Source organism: Rhizophagus irregularis, chromosome 4, assembly GCF_026210795.1.
Source record: "Rhizophagus irregularis chromosome 4, complete sequence".
Classification (NCBI taxonomy): Eukaryota; Fungi; Glomeromycota; class Glomeromycetes; order Glomerales; family Glomeraceae; genus Rhizophagus; species Rhizophagus irregularis.
In genome coordinates this window covers 2889714-2917652 of record NC_089432.1, presented here as the reverse complement: position 1 = coordinate 2917652, position 27939 = coordinate 2889714, and the positions used below count along the sequence as shown (strand labels likewise).

Below are 27939 nucleotides of genomic sequence, written 5' to 3'. Positions count from 1 at the left end.
TAGACCCAATGGACCATTATGACGTAATTATGATGATCCATTAGAAGAGATATAATAATGTAATAATACGAAATTGTATTTAATTCCTAAACATATTAATATGGTTAAATTCATCATTTTAAATGTCATAATAACGCAAATTATTAGTGAAAATATTGAATAATTTTAATTGAGGAAAATATTTTTATGTATTAATGATTTTGAACGTTCAATTTTAAATAACTTTTGTGCATCGTAATACTGTGTAACTGCCCCCTATATTGTTTAACAACGTGACGACATGACATTGTGACGACGTGACGACGTGACGTTTAAATTAACGTAGAAAATAATTTGTCGAATTGAATATATTATGTATAGTTATAAAGAATTTAATGAACCTAACGTTTAATGTAATTGATTTGTTCATTCTAATTTGTTAAAATATTAATTAAATCAATTTATCATAAATATTTTATTCAAAATATGATACGGTGACGCACATATGATATCTTAACGTAAAATTATTACAAATATCGTTTCTCATATTTTGATAATAGCCGCAGTGGCTTACCTTTTATACGAATATTGAATCTGTAGATACATATTTTAAGCTATTAATCATAAGAAGTCCGCTGGGAAAGAAGACCAGTATACAATATACGACTTGAAAAATATTAATTCTGGAATTAAATTTTGGCCATGTATCTTACAAAATACCCATGGGAGTACGATGTATCTTGTGCAGTGCGGTATGGTAATTTAGCTTTTTTGAAAAAAAGATATATTAAAAAAAACACGTATTTTGAAAGACGTCATAAGAGCGAAACGTTTAAATTTCATCATATAAATCAAACAAAAATATCGGTATTACAAAAATTAAACGCAAAGAAACTATTAAATACTATTAGCTTAAATAATGACATCTACAAATATCGTTAATAAATTTTGAAATAATCAATACTTCATTACAAAGTAAAATCAAATTTAATAAACTTAACTTTTATTGTAATTTATAAAAAATGATATTGTTCAATTATTCGTATTATCGTAATTCAAATTTCATTAATAGTTTCAAAAGTGTGATTTATATAAATTATAATATTTTTTTTTTTTGAAATAAGTCGTCGTAATTTTTGACGAAACCCTCTTTTGTAATATTATCGTAAAAAATCTTGGACAAACAAGAAGTATATCATTAAAATTTGCAGCAGTCGATCATTTTCATGGTACCACCAATAAACTTCATGTATGTTATACATAATATTGCATCTATGACATCAATGACTAACCAAATAACGTAATATATAATCACGTTTCATTGGTTTATTTTCACTACCATTTTTTTACATTCCTAGATTTTTCGCTTTTTTACATTCAATAATCCTAATATGTCCTATAAAAACGAAGTTCAAGTAACAAAATATTCAAATGAATGGATTAATTGTATTGAAGAATATATTTCTAAAAATAAAAATATAAAATATTATGAATATTATCATTTTCATAATATTGAAAAAATTAATAATGATAATTTTGGAAAAGTTTATCGTGCAAATTGGAAGAATTCGGAACAATATTTTGTATTAAAATCCCTTAACATTGATAATATTACTGTTAAAGAAATCATTCATGAGGTAAATTTTATAAAAATTATTAATAAAATATATTTTTGGTCTAATCATTTACGAATCAGTTATATTTGTAATTTAGCTTGAATTTTGTAACGATGTTAATTTACACGTAAATATCATTAGATTTTTTGGTATTACGAGTAAAGGTAATATATGTATTACAATATTTAAAGTTATGAATTATATATTTTTAATTCGACTTTATAAAATATATTAATTAACTACTTTTGAATTAGAAGTTCGAAATAATCAAGCGAAGGAATATTTATTAGTAATGGAGTACGCTAATGGTAATTCCCTTCGAAACTATTTGAAAGAAAACTTTAATAAACTAACTTGGGAAGACAAGTACGAATTTGCATACCAGTTAACATGTGCTGTATCACATTTACATGATAAAGGGATTTCCTATTGTGGCTTGGTAATTTTACTAATTTTTATAATGTTGAATAATTTAAAAGATTTTCATAAAATTCATATTATATATTTTTTTTACAATAGAACCCTAATAATATATTAATTCATCAAAATACAATCAAATTAACCGTTTTTGGATTATCGAAAAGGGCCAAGGAATTATCTAATCAAAAATCGGATTTGATATGTTATATTGAACCAAAAATGTTAAAACCGTACTTATTAAATTCGTACTCATCAAATCCGTACTCATTAAATCAGAAGAGTGACGTTTATAGTATTGGTGTAATATTATGGGAGATATCAAGTGGTCAATCACCATTTAAAGATGAATCATATAATGATAATTTAATTATGAAAATTTTAAAAGGTTATAGAGAATCAATTGTTTCAAATACTCCTCTTGATTATTCTATTCTCTATATTGGTAAATATAATTAATTTTTAATGTTATTTAAATTAAAATCTTATATTTACTATTATTATTATTATTATTATTTTTAGAATGTTGGAATAACGATCCAGATAATAGACCCGAAATTAATCAAGTGGTTTCTAAATTAAAAACAATTATTACGAAAAACAAAATGATATTAAAACGATCAGATCAACTTGATTCTACATCACTAACATCAGATAATAATCAATTAAATGAAGATTTATATCAAATTATTCAAAATTTTGATAAAACAAATATAAAAGAATTAGAACCTACAACAAAGAATATTCATAAAAATATATTTGAAGAAAATTTAAGTATTGTGATTGATGAATTGATTAATTTTTCTTTTAAAGAAGTAAATGAAGGAAAAGAAGAAAGTACAAGAAAGAAAAATATTTTAAATTATATTAATAATTTTAAAATAAATTTACAAGAAATTTATAATTGGCTTTTAAATAATCAAAATGATTCAAATTCTATTTATTTATTAGGATATTTTAATTATCATGGAATTATAATTAATGTTTATAAAGAAAAAGCAGTTGAATTATATCAAAAATCAGCAGAATTAGATAATTGTTTGGCTCAATATAGTCTTGCTTATTTATATGAAGATGGTGAAGGTGATATTAAAAATTATGATAAAGCTTTTGAATTATCTAAAAAATTAGCAGAAAAAGAATATTTGAGTGGAATAAATCTTTTAGGATATTATTATTATAATGGAATTGGAACTGATGTTGATGTACAAAAAGCATTTGAATTATTTCAAAAAGCTGCTGATCAAGGAAATATTAGAGCTCAATGTAATCTTGCTGATATGTATATTGATGGTGAAGTTATTGATAAAGATGATGATAAAGCTTTCGAATTATCTAAAAGATCAGCGGAAGGTGGTCATTCAGGTGGTATGAATTTATTAGGTTATTGTTATTATAAAGGAATTGGTACTGATATTGATATGGAAAAAGGTTTTGAATTATATCAAAAAGCTGCAAATTTAGGAAATAGTATAGCTCAATATAATCTTGCTTTGATGTATGAAAGTGGAAATGGGACTAAAAGAGATATGAGTCAAGCAATTTATTGGTATAAAAGATCTTCTGAACAAGGAGATAAAGATGCTATGTATAGATTAAATGATTTAAATGATATGCAAGAATTTTTTTAAAAAATAATGAATTATTTGAATTATAAACTATAGATAATTTTTAGATAAACAATATTTTAGTTTGATTTAATAATAGTATAGGTTTATCATACCTTTTTTTTTTACGCTAAAGAGTGATAATATTTACGAGATTGTACAAATTAAATTTAATTATATATTTATATACGACTTTTGATTTCGGTATATATTAAAAATAAACATGTAAGAGCTAATAAATTATAATTAAATAATTAATACATAATTGGATATTATGTTCGTGATGCTTACTTTAAAAAAAATAGATATTTTATTATAAAACCTTTTTTTAGATATTTAGTTAAGTATTAATACTTTCTTTCATCTTAGAGTGGTTAGCAGATAGAATAACATATAGTTATATCTTTTATATTTTTTATATGTAATTATAAATTTTATTAAAATAATAAAAGAAATGCGCGTTACTAACAAATATATATAATATATATACTGTATTAACCTTTTTAGTTTTGATCATCACAACAAAACATTGATACATTTATTAAAAAAAATAAACTATTCTGAAAAGTACGTGCTATTCCCCTAAGGAAATCTATAGTAGTAGTTTTTTGTATTTTATTAATCTAACAAAGAAATACTTGTTACTAACAATAAAAATTTCCTATTTCATATTAAGATATATGTAAAAATATTTAAAATTTTTATATTTAATTTTATATATATTTGTAAACGTTCGTCGGTGAAATGTTTGTTGGTGAAGTAATTGCCGGTGAGTTAAACGCGACCCGGTTTTTTTATTACTGTAATTGTGAAACGGGACATGGAAAATTTATCGGTACAGGCAATTATCAACTGTATATAGTATCTAACTCGGAATTATACAAACTTTTAGCGATCATTTACTGTACTATATAAAGCTTGCTTTAGTTCCGGACTGAGATCGAGCTAACTAGTTTTTGTTGGTTTCACGAATCCTTTACACTTTTTAATATGTTGTTTCAAGTAACTTTTCTTATTTTTACGATACCAGTTTTAATTTATAATTCTAACTCTGTTATATGTTGCAAACTGAGTAACGAATTTTAGTTGTACTGGTTTATTCAATATTTATTTTTTATGTCGGTGAAATGATTGTCTGTCGGTAAAATAACCCTGTCGGTGAAACGTTTGTCGGTGAAACGTTTGTCGGTGAAACGTTTGTCGTGAAATGTTTGTCGATGAAGTGAACCAGACCCGTAACGATAACGATAATTTGATATACCGATATATTTTCCCAAAACAACAGTATAGGTCTGTCTGTATTTGTTTACATTGTTCATACAAAGAAATCTTTGAAATTAACAAAATTAGGAAAATTATATAAGAAATTATGTTGAATCATTTTATACTTCATATTAAAGGGACATACCACGGTTTTCCCGACGACCATTCTCCAAAATATCCTTTGCTCGACAACGTTTTATCGGCGGTCGGCACGACATATTACCGAATGGACTTTCTCGACGTGATATTATCCCAACAACACATTCCAACAATACGTATCCAAACAACATATATCCCAACAAATATATTCCGACAGACATTTTATCGACAGAAAGAAAAAGAAAATATGCTAAATTGTCCACGAACGATTATCCAATCACTCATTTTGGGGAAATGTGCCTATTGGTAAAAGTCCTTTGGGTATCTGCCATGTCGGAACAATCATTGTTGGGTAAAGGGTACGCCGAGAAAATGGTTGTCGGGAAGTTATCCGTCATTGAATTAACAATATCGAAATATCACGTGACAAATCACAAAACAACTATTATGCATAATAGATAACGTGCATAATTGACTAACCAAATAACGTAACAGATCAATGACCTGACTAATATGTTTACTTATAAAGGGTTAATGTTTGGCCTTTTCATTTTTATTTTATTTATTTATTTTTTTTTTTAACTCCATAGTACTCTCTATAATAATTTTTTTCAATGTCTGACAAAAACGACGTACAAATTAACAAAAATCCAAATGACTGGATTATTTGGATTGAAAAAGCCATTTCTGAAAATGATATAAAATATTATGAATACGAACATTTTCATAATATTAAAAAAATTGGTAAAAATGTTTGTCGTGCAAATTGGAAAAATTCGGAAAAATGTTTTGTACTTAAATCCTTTAACGCTAACAGCACAAATGTAAAGGAAATCATCCACGAGGTAATTTTATTATATACGATTAATTTATTCGTAATAGAATTAATATTAATTTTAATAATATTAGCTTGAACTTCGTCGTGAAGTTGATTTAAATAAAAAAATTATTAAATTTTTTGGTATCACTGACAAAGGTAAGAAAAAATATTAAATATTTTTAAGAATATTATATTTACTTTTTTTTTATATCAATAAACTCATTTATTTCTAGAAAATCTAATTGATCAAACTAAGAAATGTTTACTTGTAATGGAGTATGCTGATGGTAGTTCCCTTCGAAGCTATTTAAAAGAAAATTTTAATAATCTTACTTGGAAAGATAAACATGAAATGGCATATCAATTGACATGTGCTGTATTATTTTTACATGATAGATGGATCGTACATTGTAATTTGGTAATTGACTTAATTGACTTATTTCATTAAAATTATTTTAAAAATTATTTTTATGTTTGATCACTTATATATTTTATTATTATATTTTTATAATAGCACCCTGGCAGTATATTAGTTCATCAAAATACTATCAAATTAGCCGATTTTGGATTTTTATCAAAAAGAATTGAAGAATCTAATAATCAACGATCGAGTTCATTCGATAAAATTCCTTATATTGATCCAAAATGGTTAAATAATATTAATATAATAAAGCAATCTCCATTAAATGAGAAGAGTGATGTATATAGTATTGGTGTATTATTATGGGAAATATCAAGTGGTAGACTACCATTTAAGGATGAACCATTTGATACTGGTTTGGTTATGCGAATCTTACAAGGTTATAGAGAGACGATTGTTCAAAATACTCCTCTTGATTACTCTATTCTTTATACAGGTAAATATAATGATTTAATTTTTAAAAACATTAAATTTGAAAGATCTCATTTTGTTTCTTGTTTAGAATGCTGGGATAATGAACCAGATAATAGACCAACAATGGATCAAGTAGTTGCTAAATTAAAAGAAATTATTACAAAAAACAAAACGATAACACAGAAACCTAAACTTAATTTTGATTATGGTAATACATCAAATACAAATGATTCATCGAATGAAGAATTATTTCAAATTATTCCAAATTTTAATAAAATTAATATAAAGGAAATCGAACCTACAACACAAAATATTCATGGAAACATTTATGAAGAGGATTTAAGTATTATTATTGATGAATTAGTTAAACTTTATTTTAAGGAAGTAAATGAAGGAAAAGAAGAAAAAACAAGAAGAAAAGATGTTTTTAAAATTATTAATACTTTTAATATTTCTATAAAAGAAATTTATAATTGGCTCTTAAATAATCAAAATAATTCTAATTCTATTTATTTACTTGGATATTTTAATTATTATGGAATTGGAACTATTATTAATAAACAAAAAGCTTTTGAATTATATAAAAAATCAGCCGAATTAGGTAATAATATAGCTAAATTTAGTCTTGCTTTAATGTATATAGATGGTGATGGTACTATTATAAATCATATTAAAGCTTTTGAATTATCTAATAAATTAGTAGAAAAAAAGTATTTAAGTGGAATAAATTTATTAGGATATTGTTATTATAATGGAATAGGAACTGATGTTAATAGGATAAAAGCATTTGAATTATATCAAAAAGCAGCAGATTTAGGTAATAATTTAGCTCAATATAATCTTGCATTATTACATATACATGGAAGTGAATTTGGACTTGATGATGATAATAAAGCTTTTGAATTATCTAAAAAATCAGCGGATGGAAAAAATTCAGGTGGAATAAATCTTTTAGGATATTGTTATGATAATGGAATTGGAACTGATGTTAATGTACAAAAGGCATTTGAATTATATCAAGAAGCAGCAAATTTAGAAAATGATACAGCTCAATTTAATCTTGCATTAATGTATGAAAATGGTAATGGAATTAAAAAGGATATAAATCAAGCAATTTATTGGTACAAAAAAGCTGCTGAACAAGGAGATCAAGATGCAAAATTAAAATTAAATATGTTGAAAAAAGTTTAAGATTGAATTTAATAATAGCTTTTTTTTTGGATTTTTAGTTTAATTAAAAATTAAATAATTATAGTTCAAAGTAATTTGTATTTTTCAATTTTTTTTTGTATTTAAACGATATAATTTTTATAATTTATAAATAAAATAAATTTTTGTCTATAAAATCATTATACCACTGCCATAATACATGATTTCACAAAAACTTTGCTCTAAATTAGACATGTTAATTAATATTGCTTAATACCTTCAAGAATCATAAAGAAAAAACTTTATTATTACTACATTTTTTTTATTTTATTCATACTATTAGTCTGTTACAAATGCTGTAATTGTAAAATAGAAAAATGAGAGACCTACAGTAAATGGAAATACTTATATGCGAAGAATACGCTACAGCATACTGCATAATAGTATCAACTTAGAATGAAATAAAAAAAAACAAAGTAACATATAACATTGTCTATTTTATATAGCTGATTTAACGTAAAGTCAGAACTTGCTATGTCGAAATTTATGTTTAGAGCCGTCTGTAAGTATATTCATATACTGTATATAAATAAAATCTTGAAAAATAGCTTTATCATGAAATTCGTTATATCGCATACTAGTTGTATTGAGCTCTGACCGTATCTTGATAGACAAATGTATCAGCAATAGAAAAATCTGAAATTACAATAAAAGGTACTTACTCAGATATATCCTGGTATTGCTCCAACGGTTACATAGGAAATTGCAATAAAACCTTCCCTTACGCAAACAATAAATGATATTCCAGCAGAGCAAAACTATGAAACTTATTGTTTAACATTCTTGATAAAGGATACAGATTATTATGAAGTTTGAACTCAAGAATGAGGTAAAAGAAAATTTTTAATTTTTTTTTATTGTATTATAATATCAATAAATAATTTCGAAAAAAATTGATCATTAGATTATTTTTAGACTCTACAGATAATACCAAGATGCTGAATTTACCAATCTTTTCACGATCTAATAGCGGTAAAGAAAAGCCAAAAGTGTCAACGCCTTTAGTTTCCAGTTTAGGTTATGATACAGCGCTCATTTTTTTTGCTTTTCCATCACAAATGATGATTCAATGTACAGAGGGCTAATCCAATTCCGGTTAACGGAATTTTTTTTTTATTATTCCACTGTTGAAATTTTTCAGTTTTTTTTCACCCCAAATATTCTTAATTTCTTTCTAAACCAAAAATTTTCCAGTATTTAATATTTTAAATTTAGTTTCTTTTTGGTTTTTTTAAAGCTAATTTTTTCTTAAAATTTTTTTCATTTTTTTTTTCAACCTAAATTTTTTCTTCTAAATATTTAATTAATATTCTTAATTTTCTTTTTTTTGGTTTTTTCTAAACTGAAATTTCTCCCTTTTTTTTCGTTTCGGTTTTTTTTCAAACCGAAAAAATTTCACCATTTATGTTTGGATCAGTGATCAGATTGGCTTTTTCCCCATTTCTTTATTTTTTTACCAATTATTTTCCCTTCATAATTTTTTTTTCATCTCTTCATCTCATAGCTTTGGATCGGGTCATTGCTGCGTAATAATTAAAATAATTATATATTTTTTTGTTTACAACCTTTTAATTAGTATGTAATCATTAAAATGATTATAAATTTAAATATTATTTGTGCACAATTTATTTATGGTTTAAGTTCATTGATCTTAGTACGAAGCAATGGGTGACTGCTAGTTTATTTTAAAAATATTAATATCTGTCAAATTGTACATGCAGATTGATTTATTGATTACTTGGTGAAAAATTGTTCAGAGAAATGGCTTCACGAAGAAGTCTGCATTGTATGTGGTATTATATATCTAGATGAATATTTCTAACCATTCAGGAAGAGATTCAACAATTCAATCAATATTTGATGCCGGAAATGAAAAGTTTGAAGCAATGGCAATTTCTGGTTATACAGAAATTAATCAGCTGGAGTGTCAAAGTAACAAAAGAAGAAATAAAGGAAGATTTTCAGTTCAGATATGCAAAAATTAACTGAAGAAATATCTGATGCTGACTTAAAAGCTGATAAAAGAGAAGTACAGCATAATGAAAAAGTGATGAAATTATATTGTCTGGGTTTACCAAGACTTCAGATTTAATAAAAAAAATAAAATGACAAATAGCCATTGCAGGAAATTTCTACTATTATAATAATTGTTCAATTTATAATAACTGATATTTGTAATATTGTAATATGCAATAACACCTAATAAATAATGTTTGCCTGATACTATATTTTATTTGTACGAGATTTCTATTATACAAATTACAATTTGTCATAAATACTAATCTAGTAACGGCGTTTATTACTAAAAGAAAAAATTTTTTATTTGTAATGTTTTAATTATTATTTGATATCTAGAATATGTGTTTATTAACAGTGAACTTCGCACTCTAAATCATAGAAAGAAAATTTTCTATCATTTATCAAAAAAAAAAAATTGTATTATTTTTAACCCAATCACTTATGCTTTGAACAATCTATCTGGTGGCGATGAAGTCACCACACATCAACCTAACTAGTTGTTATATAAGTACATTATTAATCATTCTTTTTCTCAATCCTTGTTTTCAATAATAATTTTTTTTCACATCTATTTTTTTGTTAATATTTTTTTTTCATTCTTTTACCTATTATATTTGGATCAGTGATCGGAAAGATGCTGTGATGCTATAATAAATACCTCCAAATTTTATTTTAATAATATTTTTTTCCTAGTATTTTTTTACTATTTTTTTTCTTTCTATTATTTTTCTTTCTTTTATCTTTTAGGTTTGGGTCAAGGTTAGTGATGTCTAAAGTTTTTAATATATTAGTTTAATTATTTTTAAATTGAATTTTTTTTACAATAAATAAAATGAATTCATTAATTTTAAAATATTACAAATAAAGCAAATGAAAAAAAATGAAACAGTATCAATTTAAAAAAAAACAGTCATAGGTGGTTAATTATATCCTTCAGCTCAAGCAAGCTTTCCATTTCTTTTCTTGAAAAATATTTATCTTCAAAAGTTTCTGGAATATTTGGACAAGTTTTATAAAAATTTGGTAATAAATCACCTATACATACGTTAGGAATATAAGTTATCTTTTCTCTATTAGACCCATGTCGGAAATAATCTATTTGCTATATGAATAAATAATAATGCTGAGTTACTCAAACCAATTTTCTTTTATATAAAATGTCACAAGTAAAATGAAATATACCATATTAATAGAACCATTTATTTCAATTGAAGGTTGTATATAATGGTTATTTCTAATTTTTGGAAGTTTATATTCAATCCAACCTAATCCCTCAAGTTTTAACACATCTTCATATTTTAACACATGTTCATAATGTTTTAGTTTAGAATCCTTATACTATGCAGAAATAATAAATCCATATATTAATTTAAAATAACATTTTAATAGTGAAAAAAGAGATTTTAGCAATTAATAAACTTACAGTGCTTTTAATTATAAATTTTATAAAGCAATCTTTATTTAGTATTTCTTTAACATTTATTTTCCAAATAATTCCATCACACCACTCAAAATATAGCATGGGCAAATTCAAATGAAGCTCTTCATTTTTTGAACTTATTATCTTTCCTGATAAACTAAGAAATTCATAGTTAAAAAATTTACCACACAATTTTGAAATTTTAAAATGCATAATGAATACATTCATTTACCTATTTATTTCATTTTCTTGAAGTTGATGAAGTTCACTATTTAAATTTACCAGATTTGATATAAAATAAACGTGTGATTCTAAATAATTTATTAATTAATAGATCAATTATAAAACATTATAAGAAATTAATAAATTAAGCATTCTCTTACTTTCATAAATGTGTTTACTAAATCCATTAACAATTCCAAGTTCGGAAAGATCATTATTGTTATTAACATTTAAATATAACCAAAAATCCGTGTATTCTCGTAATAAATGAATATATGAATTATATTCATATCCATAACGTTTAGAATGTAACAAGTCCAAGTCTAACATTGCTTCATGATACATTTTTAATTCTATGTATACTTTGCATCTAACAAAAAGTAGTAATACACTACCTTGAATATTAGAAATTTGATTAATTTTAATTTTTGTTAATTTATTATTTAATTCTGTAGAATTATTTTTATTCAGTAAATATTCTAGATGAAATAGTCGAGTTTTTGCTAATATATCATTAAAATCTAATAATTCTTTATACTTTTTAAATACCATTATAGAATTATCAATATCTTTTTTTGCATAATAAATTTGACACTTGATATAATATGCTAAACTATTTAATGGATCTAATTGTATAACTTTATCAAGATCTAATAAAACTTTATTATAATCTTGAAGAGTATAATAGGCAATAGCTCTTTTAATTAAATTATGAGTATTTTCTGGATCAATAATATTTGCTTTTGTAAAATATGATATAGCTTTACTATATTGTCCTATGATATATAAAATTTCTCCATAATAACATAAAATTAATGAATCATCATTGTTGATATTCAGCAGTTTATCTAACATTTCTAAAGCATTATTATAATAACCATACTTTGCATAGCAAAATGCATTATACTTAAGACATAAATAATTATCTGGATCATTTCTTAATGCAATATTATAGTAATATGTACCATAACAGTCATGAAATAAGTTACTATTTCCAGTTATTATATATACGTTATTTATTTTAACCTTATAATCTATTGACATGCATAAATTATTTACTGATTCACTATAGTTACTTTGCCAAAAAAATATTTCTCCACAAATTAAATAAGCAATTGGTTCTTTTGGTTTTAAATTAATGGCTTCTTTCAAATAGAAGTGTGCTTGTTCATAATTTTTAAGACATCTATAAATAAAACCTAAAATGCATCTTAAAGAATAACTTTTAGGAAAAAAATTTAAAAATTCTTTGCACAATGATTCAGCTTTTTCATAATGTTTTTCATTTATTTCTTTTATAATATTTTGATAAGTCGGATGTTGTTTTTTTGAATTTCTTGAAAGTATTGATGATAATGATATATTTGAATTTAATTTAATAATTGAATTCATAGATTTTTTCTTTTTAGCTAATATAAGATCAGCTTCTGAATTATCTGAATCATCACTATCATATATTTGATCTGAATTTTCTAATTTAATTGGAGGTATAATATGTCCAGATTCAGAAAATTTAATATATAAATTTTTATAAATGGAATTTTGTGGTAAATATCTGATGTCATTTTCTTCAATTTTTTCTCTACATTTAGGACATAATTTTTGTTTTAATAATTTTAAATTATTTAATGATAATGTATGTTGACATATTAAAATACATAATTGATCCTCTGGTTCACTACTAATTGGACATGTCATTTCATCTGCTATAATATCTATAACATTAGAATTTGATGTTTGTTCTCTCTTTAAATATGAATTTTGACTTAAACTTTTTCCTTTTCCTTTTCCTTCCTTTTCTTTTCCAATATTTTCACTTAAAATTTTTAAGTCTTCAAGATATTTTCCTTTAATAAATAATAATAAATTTTGAAATTTTTCTTCAAATGATTTATTTTCATTTAATTTTTTTATATATTGATCAATATCATCATCAATCATTGAAAACATTTTACTATCAATATTATGTAAATGTAATAATATTTCAACTGCTTTAAATTGAATGAAACTACTTGGAGCTTTATTAAGTGATTCAATTGCTAAATAATAACAAAGACCATATGTAGCAGTTTGAGTAGATTTTTGAATAAGGTTTTGTGCAAGATCCAATATTCCAAACCATAAGGTATGTGGTAATGCAATAGGTTCATTTCCAGCGAGATCATTTAAGAAATTTCCAGTGTTTTTTAAAGCTTTAGTAACTTTATTTGATACTTCATCAAATTTTGTTTGAGAATCTAAAATAGATTTATTAGTTATGTCAATCCATTCTCTTTCCAAGAAGCCCCAAAGATATTCCATTAATACCAACTCGCAGAATTTCTTACTAATTATCATTTCAGTACCTTCAGACCAGGTGAAAAGATTATGTTGAAACATCAACATAATTCTCCAATCTACATAATAAGATGCTACAGGATATTTAAAACTTAAGCTTTTACGTATTTGAGTAAGCATTGATAAGATTGAACAATTATCATTTGGAAGAGCAACTCCCGCCACTGATAAAATTCCTGGGGTAATATTCAATGTAGCTTTAAGTAATTCTTTAGTTCTTCGTATAATTTCTTGAAACCAAGTTTCATCATCACGCAAACTATGTAATGTGTCTCGTAAGTGGATTAATAAGAAGTCAATGTTATAATTACGCTTTTTGTTGATAATTTGGCCATCTTGATCGTTGTTTTGTTGATTAAATTGGTTAAAATTTGATCTAAAATTATTATCAAGTCCTATTTCAAAAACTTGAGTCGTTTTACGATGAATTTCTGCAAATTTTGATAAAGAATTATAAACTTTATCTCTAAGTTCTTTACTAAGTACTATTGGTGAAAAGCATATCCGTTCTAAGACTGTTACCCAAGTTCTTAAATGTAACTCCAATCTAGTCACACTTTGTTTTGCATAAAAATCGAATGGAGTCGGATCCGCTAAGGCAACCAAAGTATCTCGGAGAATTTGAGGTGAAAATTCATTTTGTAAATTTTCAAAAAGTAATTTTAATACATACAAATATTTTATGCCGGTCAGTTTCTTAATAAGTTCTTCTGCCTTTTCATCGGGAGTTATAAATCCATCCTCTTCTAATTTTAAAAGAATACTATTATTGATGAAGTTTTCATGCGAAACAATTTTATATGAAAAAACAGAGTCGTGAATTTCTGGAATAGTATTGCTAGAAGAACTTCCGCTCTACATGTTTATGAAATTATTATAAACTCAATTTTTAATTAATTAAAATAATTAATATTACTTAAATTGTAATTTACCTGACATGAACTTCCTTCCATATTTTTTTTTTGTTGCAAAAGAATTAAACTTCTACCAGTGTAAGATTTTTAGGAATAATATTTACATTTAAGCGTACGTTTGTACAACCATAAGTTGGCGTAAATTATCGATCATCTCGGAAGCGTCCATTCAAAATTAACTTATTTTAGTAAGATCTGTGCCTCAAAATAATGTTTCGAACTTTTCGATCCGGATAGAATCCGTTATCCGAATAAATTCCGGATAAATTAAAAAAATTATCCGATTTTTACCGATTCAGATAAATGACATTTATTAAAAATTATAATTTCGGCCGGCATTATGAATTTTACCTGAATTATGCTACCAATTTTTTAAATTTATAAAAAAATGTAATTAACATAAATAAATATATTACAATATATATAAAAGCAAATAAATTGAAGCATATAAAAAAAAAATCGATTTTCCGTTAAAATCGTGATCATTAAAATTGCTGCGCCACTACCCTTATGGTTTTAAAATTTTTTTTCAAAACTTTATTATCCGGATTCACCGGATATTTTTTAACCAGATATTTATCCGGATAAAACCGGATATCCGGAAAATAAAATTATCCAGGTAATTATCCAGGTTCATCGGTCACGGCACACATCACAATTCAATGATTATCTCATGATGGAATAAAATTTGTAACTTTTCATGTATTTTATTGAAAAATATTTTTCCAATATTTGCTATAAAAAAAAATTATGTACTATTCAATATCAACCTAGAGTTTGGATCCATTATCCGTCAAATCCGATAATGATTTATCCGCATATTATCCTTCCCTATTATCCAATAGATATCCCAGATATTTAAATCTTTGATGCAATTGCGTTACTAGTTTGATCTACTATATTTACGGTAATACTTTGACTTACAATAAAATAAAGCTTATTTTTTTTCTTTTTTTATTAATGACCTTTATTGGTAACTTTACCACATCGATATGAGCGTATTATAAATCATTTTTTGGCAAATTTCTAAATAAGAAAATAAATACGGGTATGCTAAAGTGAGTAAAATCTAAATAAAATAAGTAACTAAGCATATTTTAGTAATTTCGAACATTTTTTGTCAGGTGGAAATATTAGAAACTCCAAACGAGAAACACTTAAAAGTTAAATTTCAAATTGAAATCACCCAAAAAATTACTAACTTTCATTCGAATTATTTGAAGTCTCCAAATTAGCTTAATAAGGGTAAATCTTTTTAACTTCTTCGATTAAAATGTTATTAGGGATACATTTTGAAAATATTAATAGTAATTTGAATTTTTTTTAGTAAAAAAATTTCTCGCTGTGGAGAAGAAATGATATCAGAATTTACAATAAATAATAAAATAAAGTAAAAATTATTTATAACACAAACATTTTTTTTTCACGATAACTCGTATCAAAATTCGAAGATTTTTCCTTTATAACGAAAACAATATGCTCCTAATAATTATGCAAGATGCTTCACAATCTAGAGAAATATATTTAAAAAGAAAATTATTCTCAGGAATGTTTCTGCATTTTTAGCCAAAACATGGATAATCGGATCATTAGATATCGAAAGGATATATTTTAAAAGAAAAAAATATGCAGTATTCGCTCATCCAGATAGTAAGAAATTTATAAGATTAAAAGCTTTAGTTCATATCTAATTTTGCAATAATTTAATATCAAATGATTTATTAAAACTTTTATTTGCAATCGATTTAACTACAGGGAACATCCAATTTTTTGTCATATGATAAAATCGTCATGAATTATATATGATATTCATCCTCGTAAATAATCAATAAGATTATTATTTAAAGAATCTCTAGGATGGTTAAGTTTATCAGATAAACTTAAATCATAAAAACTTCGAACTTTAATATTATGTAACTTAAATTCCTTTACTACATCTCTCAAATCATACAAATCTATATTATAACTGTTCCTGATAGCTAAATAATTGACTCTTTTTTCATTCATAATAAATTCCTTTGTATAATGTAAAATATCATAACTACCTATTTGCATTATTAATAATTTATTAATAAAAATATTTTGGGAATTTTCTAAGAATACTCTAAATTTACTTCTTTTAATAGTAAGAGTCAAACTCAAGTATTCTAATTTAGAAGGGAGAACTTGACCTAAATTTTGTAATATGATTGAACTACCTTTAATATTACCATAACAATCTCTCCCAATATTGATTGAAAGATAATTAAGATTTTGTTTAATAATATTTTCGATTACTCGAAAAGTAACCCGATTTTCATATCCATGAAAATCAAGAAATTTGAGATTTTTACAATATTTTATAATTAATTCTAAATGTCGTTGACTTATTAGTGAATTGCGAATTTTATACCCAAAATTTTCTAAATAACTTCCAGATTTTTGTAATAATAATTCTATTGATTCGATTGATATTAAACCATCCATAAATAAAGATTTTAATTTAAATGGTTTAGTTAAATTATTAATTTGTTGAAGAAAATTCTCATTTAAAGAATAACAATAAATAATATGAACAGATTCCAAAACATTTAATTGTTCGAATATGTTACTAGTAAAATGAATCAAATTGGCTCGATAGAATGTAATTGTATTTAAGGTATTTGAACAATTAAAATCTTTTGAAAATAATAATGATTGATATAGACGAAAATCAATATATCCTGATAATAAATTTTTTTTTGAATTTTGATGTGATTTAATTATTTGTAATAGATGATCATTAACTGGAATATTAGTACAAAAATCACGCACAAGATATTTTAGATTTCTAATATTATGAATGAAATTTGGATGCTTTAAAATTAATTTAATAATATTATCATAAATTGTGTCACTATATAAAAAGTAAATCTCAAGTTCAAGAGTATGTAATTTTATCTCATTTTCGATAAATATTTTAAATAGTGATGTACATATATCATTCAATAGTATTGTAAATCTAATTTCGAAGGTTGGAGTTTTAGCTCGTAGCCAATTTTCAAAAGATAAAACAAACTTATGTATATTCAAATGTTTTAAAAACATAGAATAATTAAAGAATGTATTTGAAGGTAATGAATTATTAATAACTTTATATTCTTTTAGTTGTGTTTTAATATCATCATTTAAATATTGTAAGTAAACTTCTAAATAATTATAGTTCCTGGTACGGATTGAAAAAGGATTTTCCCATAATAATGGAGTCACTAAACGACACCATAATCTGTTAATTAAAACGCATGAATATAAAGTTGAAAAATCATTATGAAAATATTTTACAACTTCATAAGTTAATTCGGGCAAATCTCCTAAAAATATTTTTGAACATGACATATTGTAAACGAAAGAAGGGGAGAGAGGGTAATCGTGTATCACATTTTACTATGGATTGTTTAAGTATAATTTTCGGAATGACGATCCCGATATTTGTCGCACAATTTTCGCCAATTTTGCGTAAACATCATAACGTAATTATATGTCAATCAGCGATTGTTTCACTTTAATAATTCTGGACAAAATTATTATAGATTGTATACATATTAAATTTTTCCAATTTATGAAATTTATTCTAATTTAGTGATAAATTATTATGTTATCGTCAACAAAAATGGTCAACATTCATAATATGAATCTATTGATCAAATCCATTACACCAATCAATTATTTTGGAGATAACCATAACATAATGATATAAATTTAGCGGAGTACATAATTCAGACTAGGAATCTAAATATGACCAGATTTATTTTAATTACAAACATATTAATTGTCTTAAAATTTGTTCCCACTTTTCTCAAAATTATCTAAATCGTATCCTTCAGCTATTTACACATATTTAAATCAAAAATCTTGAAAATTCAAAAAAAAAAAAATGAAATAAAATTAGTGAAATATTTACTACAGGTGGCTATAAACTGATCAACATTTTTTTTTAACCCACTTATTAAACAAATTAGTAATGTAATTTTTCAAAATTGTCTAGTTCAATGTGACTTTGGTAGCTTCAGTATCTGGATAACATTCCCATGTAACTAAGTATTGATGCTGGCATTTCCTAATACGATGTTGAAGTATTCTTTCAGGTACATACCTTTCGGGTTGCCCTCGAATCACAGAATCAGGTGCCGGCTTTTCATTAGTAGGGACTACTTGCAACTCCTTTACAGTAATAACAAAGCTTATTAGAGTAATAATTAACCACTCTGGAAAATTAATTTTTCTAGAATTTTTTCTACTCCTTTGGGCTTCTCTCTACAACTTTTACTCCTGTTATTCTCATTTTGTAATACATTATTGAATGGAATTATTATTACATCAACCAATAGCGCTGGCTACTAGTTTCTATAAGATTATATTTTATGATGAAATTACAATATTTAAAAGTTAAACTTCTTCTTGATTTTCTTACCTCCATTTTCCTTCTTATTTTCTTTCTCCCCTTTTGACTACTTTTATTATCATTTTTTTCAGTAAATAAGACAGGAACTAGTGTTCATAGAGAGAATTTTGTTTTTTCTTTAAATTATGACATGTCAAATTACTGTTTGAGATCCCTTGTTGGACCGATAAAAAAAGTAAAAATTCTTGATAATTTTAATATCAAATAAATAAATAAATATTTTTATTTAGAATAAGTAAAATAATAACAAATTTATTGTAATACAAAAGAATATTCCTATCTAATATTTTCCAATTATTATTACTAATAGTTAATTAACTTCTTTCATATAATCATACAAGTTAATTATTGAGTCATGATAACTTTGCACTTTAATATCATACAACATAAATTCCTTCACTTCGTCTTTCAATGAAAACAATTCATCACTAACGAATTCAGATCTAAAGAAAGCACCATTAATAGCTAAATACTTAACCCTTCTCTTTTTCATGATATATGTTTTTATAGAGGGTAAAATATCTTGACCTTCAGTAAAGTTAAAGTTATTGATCAATAGTTTCTTAATAAATGTATCTTGAGAACTTTTTAAAAATACTTCAAAATCACATGCTTCAATGTAATAAAGATATAAATGCAAATATTCTAATTTAAAAGGAATAATTTCTCCTAATCTTTGTATTACAAATGAATTATTTTCTTTAATATTATCATATATATCGATTGAAAGATAATTAAGATTATGTTTAATATTTTCAATTAAATTGAGTGCTGGAAAAATAATCCGATTATCATTTATATCCAGATCAAGAAATTTGATATTTTTACAATGTATCATAATTAAATCTAATAATTGATGTATTCCCTGAGGGATCCCAGTATTTAGCTCATGTGGATAAATAAGTCCGCAATCATACCCAAAATTTTCTAAATAATCACAAGACTTTTGTATTAATAATTGTAATGATTCAATTTCTGATAACTCTTCTATATTTTCTATAAATAAAGACTTTAATTTAAATGGTTTAGTTAAATTAATAATTTGTTGAGTAAAACTAGTATTTAAAGAAGAACAATGAATTATATGAACGGATTCTAAAACATTTAATTGTTCAAATATTCTATTTAAATTGATTATACCTTCAAAGTCAACGTAAAAGAAAATAATTGTACTTAAGGTGTTTGAACAATTATAATCTTTTGATAACAATAATGATTGATATGAAAAAAAACTATTATCTAATAAAATTTTTTTAAGGTTTTGATGTAACTCAATTATTGGTAATATACGATGTTTAAGTTCCTTATTTTCTACAATATAAAGGTTTAAATTTCTAATATTGTGAATGAAATTTGTATTCTGTAAAATTAACTCAAGAATATCATCTAAATTTATCTTATAAGGAGTATATTTGAAGTCAATTTCAAGAACATTTAAATTTACTTCATTTTCAATAAATATTTTCAATAATGATAAACATATATCAGATGTTAATCTTATAAAATCAGAATAGATTGAAGTTTCATTAGTAGCTTCAAGCCAATTTATAACAGAAGAAATAAACTTAGATATATTCAAATATTTTAAAAAACTAGAATAATTGAAGAGTGTATTTGAAGGTAATGAATTAATAATAATATTATATTCTTTTAATTTCGCTTTAAAATCATCATTTAAATATTGTAAGTAAATTTCAATATAATTATAATTTTCAGTATGAATTGAAAAAGGATTTTCCCATAATAATGGAGTTGCTAAACGACACCATAATCTGTTAACTAAAATACATGAATGCAAAGTTAAAAAATCATTTTGAAAATATTTTATAATTTCATAAGTTAATTCGGGAAAATTTCCTGAAAATATTTTTGAACATGACATATTGTAAACTAAAGGAGAAAAAGAGAGGTATTTGTGTATCACATTTTACTATGAATAAATTTAAATTTTCGGAAATGGTGATTCCGATATTGTCGCACAATTTGTATTGTGTAACGTCACTGACGTAAATAACAAACTTATAATGTCAAGAATTAAAAAACTCGTCTAATTGATGATGCCGATCATGCAATATTAATCAAAATTTTTTTAAGCCGTAATAAACTTTTAATCTCTAATTTTTTTTTACCAAAATTTTTTAATGTTTAGGTTGATATTTTTTATAACTTATACCCTCACAGTGCTTTATTATAGAAAATCTATTTTATGTAAATGCTTAGGTTAATAGGCACCCTATTAAATATAATTTATAATAATAAAATTTATATAATAAATACCTACCCTTTAACTGTTGAAATCACAACTTTTTTGAATCATGGAAAATGATTGTAATTAAAGTTAGAGTTCACTTAATTTAATTCTTTTTTTGCTTCATTTATGCGAGTTATGTTTAATTTTTTTATAAATTATTCGAAGCTTTATCTACTTTTACTCCGTTCAGTTATTCCCATTTCATATATCTGTGCATCCAGCATTACATTTAATAAGATATTAAGATATTTATGATAGAAATATTGTTACAACAATGCTTAAACTTCTTTGTTGCATCCTCATTTTAATTTTCTCCTCCTTTTGGCTACTTGGTTTAATAATTTTTTTCCAGTAAATAATACAAAAACCAAAAGTTAATAGAGCATAATTATGACAAAACAAATTATTGTATCACCAAATAAAGAAAGAATTCAGATTTTTGAACTAATAAAAACAATGATAATCTCAATAACAAGTAAATGAAAACAATTCCTTATCATTTATTCTAAAAAAAACATTAATAGCCAAATACTTAACCCTTCTTTTTTTAAAAGATATATTCTTAGCTTTTATAGAAGGTAAAATATCTTCCTGATTATAAATGCTACAGATTAATAATTTCTTAACAAAAGTATCTTGAGAATTTTTTAGAAATACTTCAATATCACATTCTCTAATCACTTATAAAACGCTTTATTTGCAGCCAGTCCACTTTTCGCAAGTGCCACAAAGTTTTACTATACAACAGCGATTGCTCATTTTCTTTCTACCATAGCAACATACCCAAATTTGAAGAAAAATTACGATTGTTGTTCTTTCAAGGTTCCTAATGAGAATCCTGAGATGAATTTCAGTTTCAAAGTTCATTTTTTTTCTGAAGAAATATTACTAACTTTTCTTTACTCTCTTTTTGTAGGTTCTCTCCAGTTTCTATTTCTGCTTTAGATACTTCAAAGGCATAAATTTTGTTATTATTTTGTTTTGTTTTTGATAAAACATTAACTAATGTTTTGCAATTTGTCTTTTTGCAGGTCCAACATCTGATTTTGGATTATGTAGGTCCAAACAATAAGAATCAGAAAAAGTAAGCTTCATATTAAAACCTAACTTCTTTAAATGTCATATTAATGTTTTTTTTATTTGTAGATTTTGGGACCATCTGGATAGTGATATGTTAAAGAAGTGATAAGTTTTGTCTCATTTCAAAACTTTTTTTTCAATTTATTTTTTTGAAAGAAATATCATGTTAATTTTTCCTTTATTTTGTAGGTTTTGGGACTATCTTTTCATTAAAATGGTAAGATTTGTAATGTTTTGTTATATAACTTTAATATTTTATAATATTTTAAATAGTGAAATAGTAAACCTTTTTTTTTTTAAAGAATTTGGCTAGAATTCAAATTTTTATTGTAGACTTCAATTCAGCTATAAATGGATGCGAATGTAAGTTTTGAAACTTAAATTTTTTTTTGATTTACTGTTTATCTTATTTTTTCTAGTTTTAGAGTTTCAGGAAAAGGAATTAATTAGGTCTTGCAAATATCTGACAAAAGTTTTTTTAAAAAAATAACATTATACTAACTGGTTCTTATATTCTTTTAGGTCTCCTTTAAACAAAATTGCTTTTTTAAGGACAACTTCATTAGACCTTGTACTTCTCAAGTATATGCATAGATTTTTCGAGTGGGGCTTCTGGGAAAATGAAAGACCAAGTTTTGTACGTATCAAAACTTGATTTTTTTGTTGCATTGAGTCACTCCAAGTCAGTTTGGTTCCAAATTCCACTCTGAACATGTTTTTTGAGTCACTCACTCTGTCTTATTTCAATTTGTAGAACCAAGTTGAATCAATAGAGTCATCATCATCCCTACCCATCATGCATACTTTATACATGATGAAAGTAATACAAATGGAAAGAATTATTCAATTTTATTTTACAGCTGTTTATTTTATTACTTACTGTATTTATTATATTATTGCTATAATATAATTACATAGCTGCCACTAGGTGGTCTAGTAATTTAATACATGTTTACTTTAATATATATTTAGGTCACCTAAAATACTATAAATTGATTAATAACACAAATACTTAGTAATCTATAAGTATTGTAAAAGCTGCTAATTAGTAAATTATTAAACTATCTATAGTAATTTACAAGTTGCTTATTTATAATTCATTTAGCTATCTATAGCTTCTACAAATTTTCATTTAAAACTAGCAGTAGTAATTCTTAGGTTTCAGTAATGTGTGGGGTGGAATCTTTCTATATATGAAGTTTTCCTATGAATAATACCATAATATATATACTTTATTCTTCATTTATTTTTCCAATTATTATTATGTACTTTAAATTAAGGTGGAAAATTTTATTAGGTTATTTAATAGTACTTATTGTTTTCTTTAATTCTATTATTTATTATTATATAGCTAGTACTTACATTGTATTTTCAATTTACTAGTTATCTAGTGGCAAAATTTTTGTTAACTCAAGATCTTTTGTTTCATTATTAGTTGATGCATTATTTGTATTATCCCTATTTCTGGAAAAAGGTTAATAAATGATTATTTTCCTCCAAAAATTCATATAGTATATAATCAACTCTAAAAAATTTGTGCAAATATCTAGAGCTCCGAACAGGTCAGCCAAATTCAGGTAACCTGACCTGACCTGACCTGAAGTTCAGGTCAGGTATGAGATTTTAAAAAAAATTCAGGTCAGGTATGAAGATTGACCTGACCTGATTGACCTGTTGACCTGAAACTATTGATTCTACTATATAATAAAAGTGAGTTGCAGTATTGCGATTCACTTTTTTATATTGATTTTATATAATAAAAGTGAGTTGCAGTATTGCGATTCACTTTTTTATATAGATTCTATATAAAAAAAGTGAGTTTCGGTATTGCGATTCACTTTTTTATATTGATTTTATATAATAAAAGTGAGTTGCGATATTGCGATTCACTTTTTTATATTAATTCTATATAAAAAAAGTGAATTGCAATACCGCAACTCACTTTTTTTATATAGAATCTATATAAAAAAGTGAATCGCAATACCGCAACTCACTTTTTTTATACAAAATCAATATAAAAAAGTGAATTGCAGTATTGGGATTCACTTTTTTATATGATTTTAATATAAAAATGTTGAATCGCAAGATTTCGAGAAAAAACATTGTGAAAACGTTTTTTCATAATATTATATTAAAAAAATGTTTTGTAACGTTTTTTTTTTGATATTTCAATAATAACGTTGCGAAAACATTTTTTTCATAATGTTATATTAAAAAAAACGTTTTGCAATATTTTTTTTCAATATTTTAATAAAAAACGTTGCAAAAACGTTTTTTTTCATAATATTATATTAAAAAAAAAAGTTTTGTACCGTTTTTTTTCAATACTTTAATAAAAATTTTTCAGGTTTCAGGTCAGGTCAGGTCAAACAGACAACCTGATATAACCTGACCTGACCTGACCCATTTGGAGCTCTACAAATATCTTTTACATGTAAAAATTTGATCAATTATCAAATGCAAAGGTGTCAAGGTTATTAAAAAAGCTATTTAAAAATAGCTTACAAAACAAAGGTAACCTTTCGAATCAAATAGGCAAATGTGAAATTGGTCACTTAAACATGCAAAATATTTTCAATACATATCTTTATTAGGAAATGTTAATATGATTTAAAAAAATCATAATAAGTTTGTAATGACTGCTAAAATAATTTTTAAAATGTTGTAAACAAAAAAGTTCTAAAAATATTTTACAATTTGACCATTAACTGCCTTTTAATGCTTATTAGTGTAATAAAGTTAAAATAACTATAAATAATTATGTACATCAGGAAATTTGTTTAGGCGTAATTTAGTGTAATATTTCGGAGGTGGTGTAAAATTTTGAAATATTACACTAAAAACGTAATATTACAAAAGTTTATGCTCTTAAATTTGAATAATTATAGTAATTTAAGAATATCTCACTATCTACTGATCCAAGCAAGACGATCTATAGCTCATTGGAATCAGCTCATCATGACGAATCGAATGGTAGTAAAATCGTATCTTTACGTTTGATAGATAACTTTCTATTAATTTAAAACTTTATTGCATACTATAGAACATTCTATCAACTGTAGAAATGCGATTTTACTACCATTCGATTCGTCTGATTCCAATGAGCTATAGATCGTCTTGATTGGATCAGTAGATAGCGAGATATTTTAAATTACTATAATTATTCAAATTTAAAAGTGTAAACTTTTGTAATATTACATTTTTAGTGTAATATTTCGAAATTTTACACCACCTCCGAAATATTACACTAAATTATGCCTAAACAAATTTCCTGATGTATAATGTAATGTCTTGTCTTAATATATAATTTTTAAAAATAAAAGCCAACACATTATTGGTCATGGTTTTATATTATTATTTTGATAATTTATATATAATAATTGGAAAAGTTAAAAAAAAAGATTTATTTAAATTACAAACTAAGAAACTTGTAAAATATTTACTACTCTAGTCTTAGTGCTTAAATAATTCTAAGTAAAATAAAAGAGAATATAATATTTAATTCTTGGATAAGCTATAAAAAAAAGGAATTATTTAAATTACAAACTAAGAAATTTGTAAACTATTTTACTACTTTAGCCTTAGTGTTTAAATAAATCTAAACAATTTCTGTTAAATGCATGACATCAAATATCACTTTAAAAAAAACTATAAATTTTTATAATTAGTTATTTTTTGTCTGTTTTAATATCTAATTAATTAAATAATTAAATAATTAAATTAATTTCATATAAATAATTCATAAAATTTAATTCTTTTTATATACTATATTACATACCTAATGACTTCAAATTAAATATACAATCATCCAAATTTTCACTTAATAGCATTTCATCCACTTTTACACTAGCTTGTGAATCTTCACTTTCAAGAATTTCATTCACTTTTCCACTAGTAGATTGACTTGAATAATAAGCTTGTAAATCTCTACTTCCAAGAATTTCATTCAATTGTTTACTAGTAAAACCATGTAAGCGACTTGTATAACATGACTGTGGATGAGATTCAATAGAAAGATTATTGTTATGCCCAATTGGTGCATTTATAAATTCCATAATATTACATTTCAATTTTTCATTAATATCTTCAACTTCCCCTTTACCTGAAAAAAAAACCCAATTTTTAATAATATTCAAAACTTCTTTAGAAGATGGCCTTTTTAATGGGTTTTCATCCCAACACTTTTCCATTAAATCTACATAACATTGTGGAGTATTTTTGATAATTTCAGGACGTTCACCTTTACAAATACTTAAACTAAGTTGAACATCATGTGCTCTATTATTAAATGGTGTTACCCCAGATGTAAATTCCCACATAATCATAGCAAAACTATAAATATCACTAGCTGGAGTATAAGATTTGCCTCTTAAAACTTCAGGTGCCATAAATGGTATAACACCATAAATATCATATTTTTTCATAAATGATTTTACAGGTTTACATAATCCTAAATCACTAATATAAATTTTATTCTCATAATGATTTAAAATATTACCATCATGAAAATCACAATGAATAAGATTTTGTTCATGTATATTATTAAGTCCAGAAATAATTTCATGTAACATATATAATTTTTGATTCCAAACAATTTCGATTATTCTTGTTAAGTTTCCTCTTAAATTACCTCCATTTGCATAATCCATTACCATCATATATTTCAAAGTATTTGGAGCTTTTGTAAAGCCATAAAAATAAATAATTTTATCTGAACCTAAACAACTTTTGTGATATTTCCACTATAAAAAAATCATAATATATTAGTATAAATAAATTATGATTTAAATTATAAAATAAAATAATATATTATCATACTTCATTTAAAAATTCATTTAAATTTTCACTTAAATTATCATGACATTTAAGAACTACTTCTTTATCTTCATTATTAATTAACCAATTAGCTTTATATATAGTACCAAATCCTCCTTTATCAAGATATTCAATATTTTTAAATTTATCATAAGGAATCCATTTTAATTTTTTTTCTAAAATAAAGTTATCCATATTTACATTTCCACTTTTTCCAAATCTACAAATTTAAATAATTGAAATTATATTGAAATTTATATCAAAAGTTATAAGATTAAAATCAACACTTACTCTAAAATTTAAATAAAAATTTAATATAATATACTGTATGTCTTAGTTTTTGTATAAATATATATAATAATAATAACCTACAACTTACCAACTAAAGTAACAGAAATTTGAATGAAAAAATTCAATTAACAAATAAGTATTATATAAAATACAAACAACAAATAACTTACAAGCTATATTATTAAATCAATTTTTATAAATAAAGAATTTAGTTAGTTTAAATTAGTATATAAATATTGTATAAATAAGTAATAGTAGAATTAAATAAGTAACATACCATCTATAAAAATAAAGAATTTAGTTAGTTTAAATTACATGTAAATTA

General features: G+C 24.2%; 7 protein-coding genes across 7 annotated transcripts; 3 read left to right on the top strand and 4 right to left on the bottom strand.

Moving 5' to 3' along the window:
• Window positions 1–1370: 1370 nt before the first annotated feature.
• On the top strand, window positions 1371–3643 carry OCT59_023955 (uncharacterized protein; the record flags this gene model as incomplete). Its single annotated transcript, XM_025326629.1, has 5 exons — window positions 1371–1616; window positions 1693–1759; window positions 1850–2034; window positions 2115–2457; window positions 2535–3643. 5 exons carry the CDS (start codon window positions 1371–1373, stop codon window positions 3641–3643), a joined length of 1950 nt encoding a protein of 649 aa, XP_025175207.1.
• A 1952-nt stretch (window positions 3644–5595) lies between these two features.
• OCT59_023954 (uncharacterized protein) lies at window positions 5596–7827 on the top strand (the record flags this gene model as incomplete). The annotated part of the gene is made up of 5 exons (XM_025332222.2): window positions 5596–5826; window positions 5891–5957; window positions 6035–6219; window positions 6316–6658; window positions 6725–7827. The coding sequence occupies 5 exons, from the start codon at window positions 5596–5598 to the stop codon at window positions 7825–7827; spliced, it is 1929 nt and encodes a 642-aa protein (XP_025175208.2).
• A 2780-nt stretch (window positions 7828–10607) lies between these two features.
• OCT59_023953 (uncharacterized protein) lies at window positions 10608–14796 on the bottom strand (the record flags this gene model as incomplete). Its single annotated transcript, XM_025318805.2, has 7 exons — window positions 10608–10634; window positions 10910–10966; window positions 11047–11202; window positions 11288–11441; window positions 11517–11595; window positions 11668–14698; window positions 14776–14796. The coding sequence occupies 7 exons, from the start codon at window positions 14794–14796 to the stop codon at window positions 10608–10610; spliced, it is 3525 nt and encodes a 1174-aa protein (XP_025175209.2).
• Window positions 14797–16566: 1770 nt separating this feature from the next.
• OCT59_023952 (uncharacterized protein) lies at window positions 16567–18111 on the bottom strand (the record flags this gene model as incomplete). Its single annotated transcript, XM_025333120.2, has 1 exon — window positions 16567–18111. The coding sequence occupies one exon, from the start codon at window positions 18109–18111 to the stop codon at window positions 16567–16569; it is 1545 nt and encodes a 514-aa protein (XP_025175212.1).
• Window positions 18112–19487: 1376 nt separating this feature from the next.
• On the bottom strand, window positions 19488–21059 carry OCT59_023951 (uncharacterized protein; the record flags this gene model as incomplete). Its single annotated transcript, XM_025326630.1, has 1 exon — window positions 19488–21059. One exon carries the CDS (start codon window positions 21057–21059, stop codon window positions 19488–19490), a length of 1572 nt encoding a protein of 523 aa, XP_025175213.1.
• Window positions 21060–21818: 759 nt separating this feature from the next.
• OCT59_023950 (uncharacterized protein) lies at window positions 21819–23041 on the top strand (the record flags this gene model as incomplete). Its single annotated transcript, XM_066135074.1, has 8 exons — window positions 21819–21903; window positions 21983–22006; window positions 22132–22340; window positions 22460–22512; window positions 22575–22610; window positions 22698–22725; window positions 22811–22871; window positions 23031–23041. The coding sequence occupies 8 exons, from the start codon at window positions 21819–21821 to the stop codon at window positions 23039–23041; spliced, it is 507 nt and encodes a 168-aa protein (XP_065991135.1).
• A 3135-nt stretch (window positions 23042–26176) lies between these two features.
• On the bottom strand, window positions 26177–27518 carry OCT59_023949 (uncharacterized protein; the record flags this gene model as incomplete). Its single annotated transcript, XM_066135072.1, has 4 exons — window positions 26177–26199; window positions 26287–26610; window positions 27139–27250; window positions 27327–27518. The coding sequence occupies 4 exons, from the start codon at window positions 27516–27518 to the stop codon at window positions 26177–26179; spliced, it is 651 nt and encodes a 216-aa protein (XP_065991134.1).
• Window positions 27519–27939: the final 421 nt, after the last annotated feature.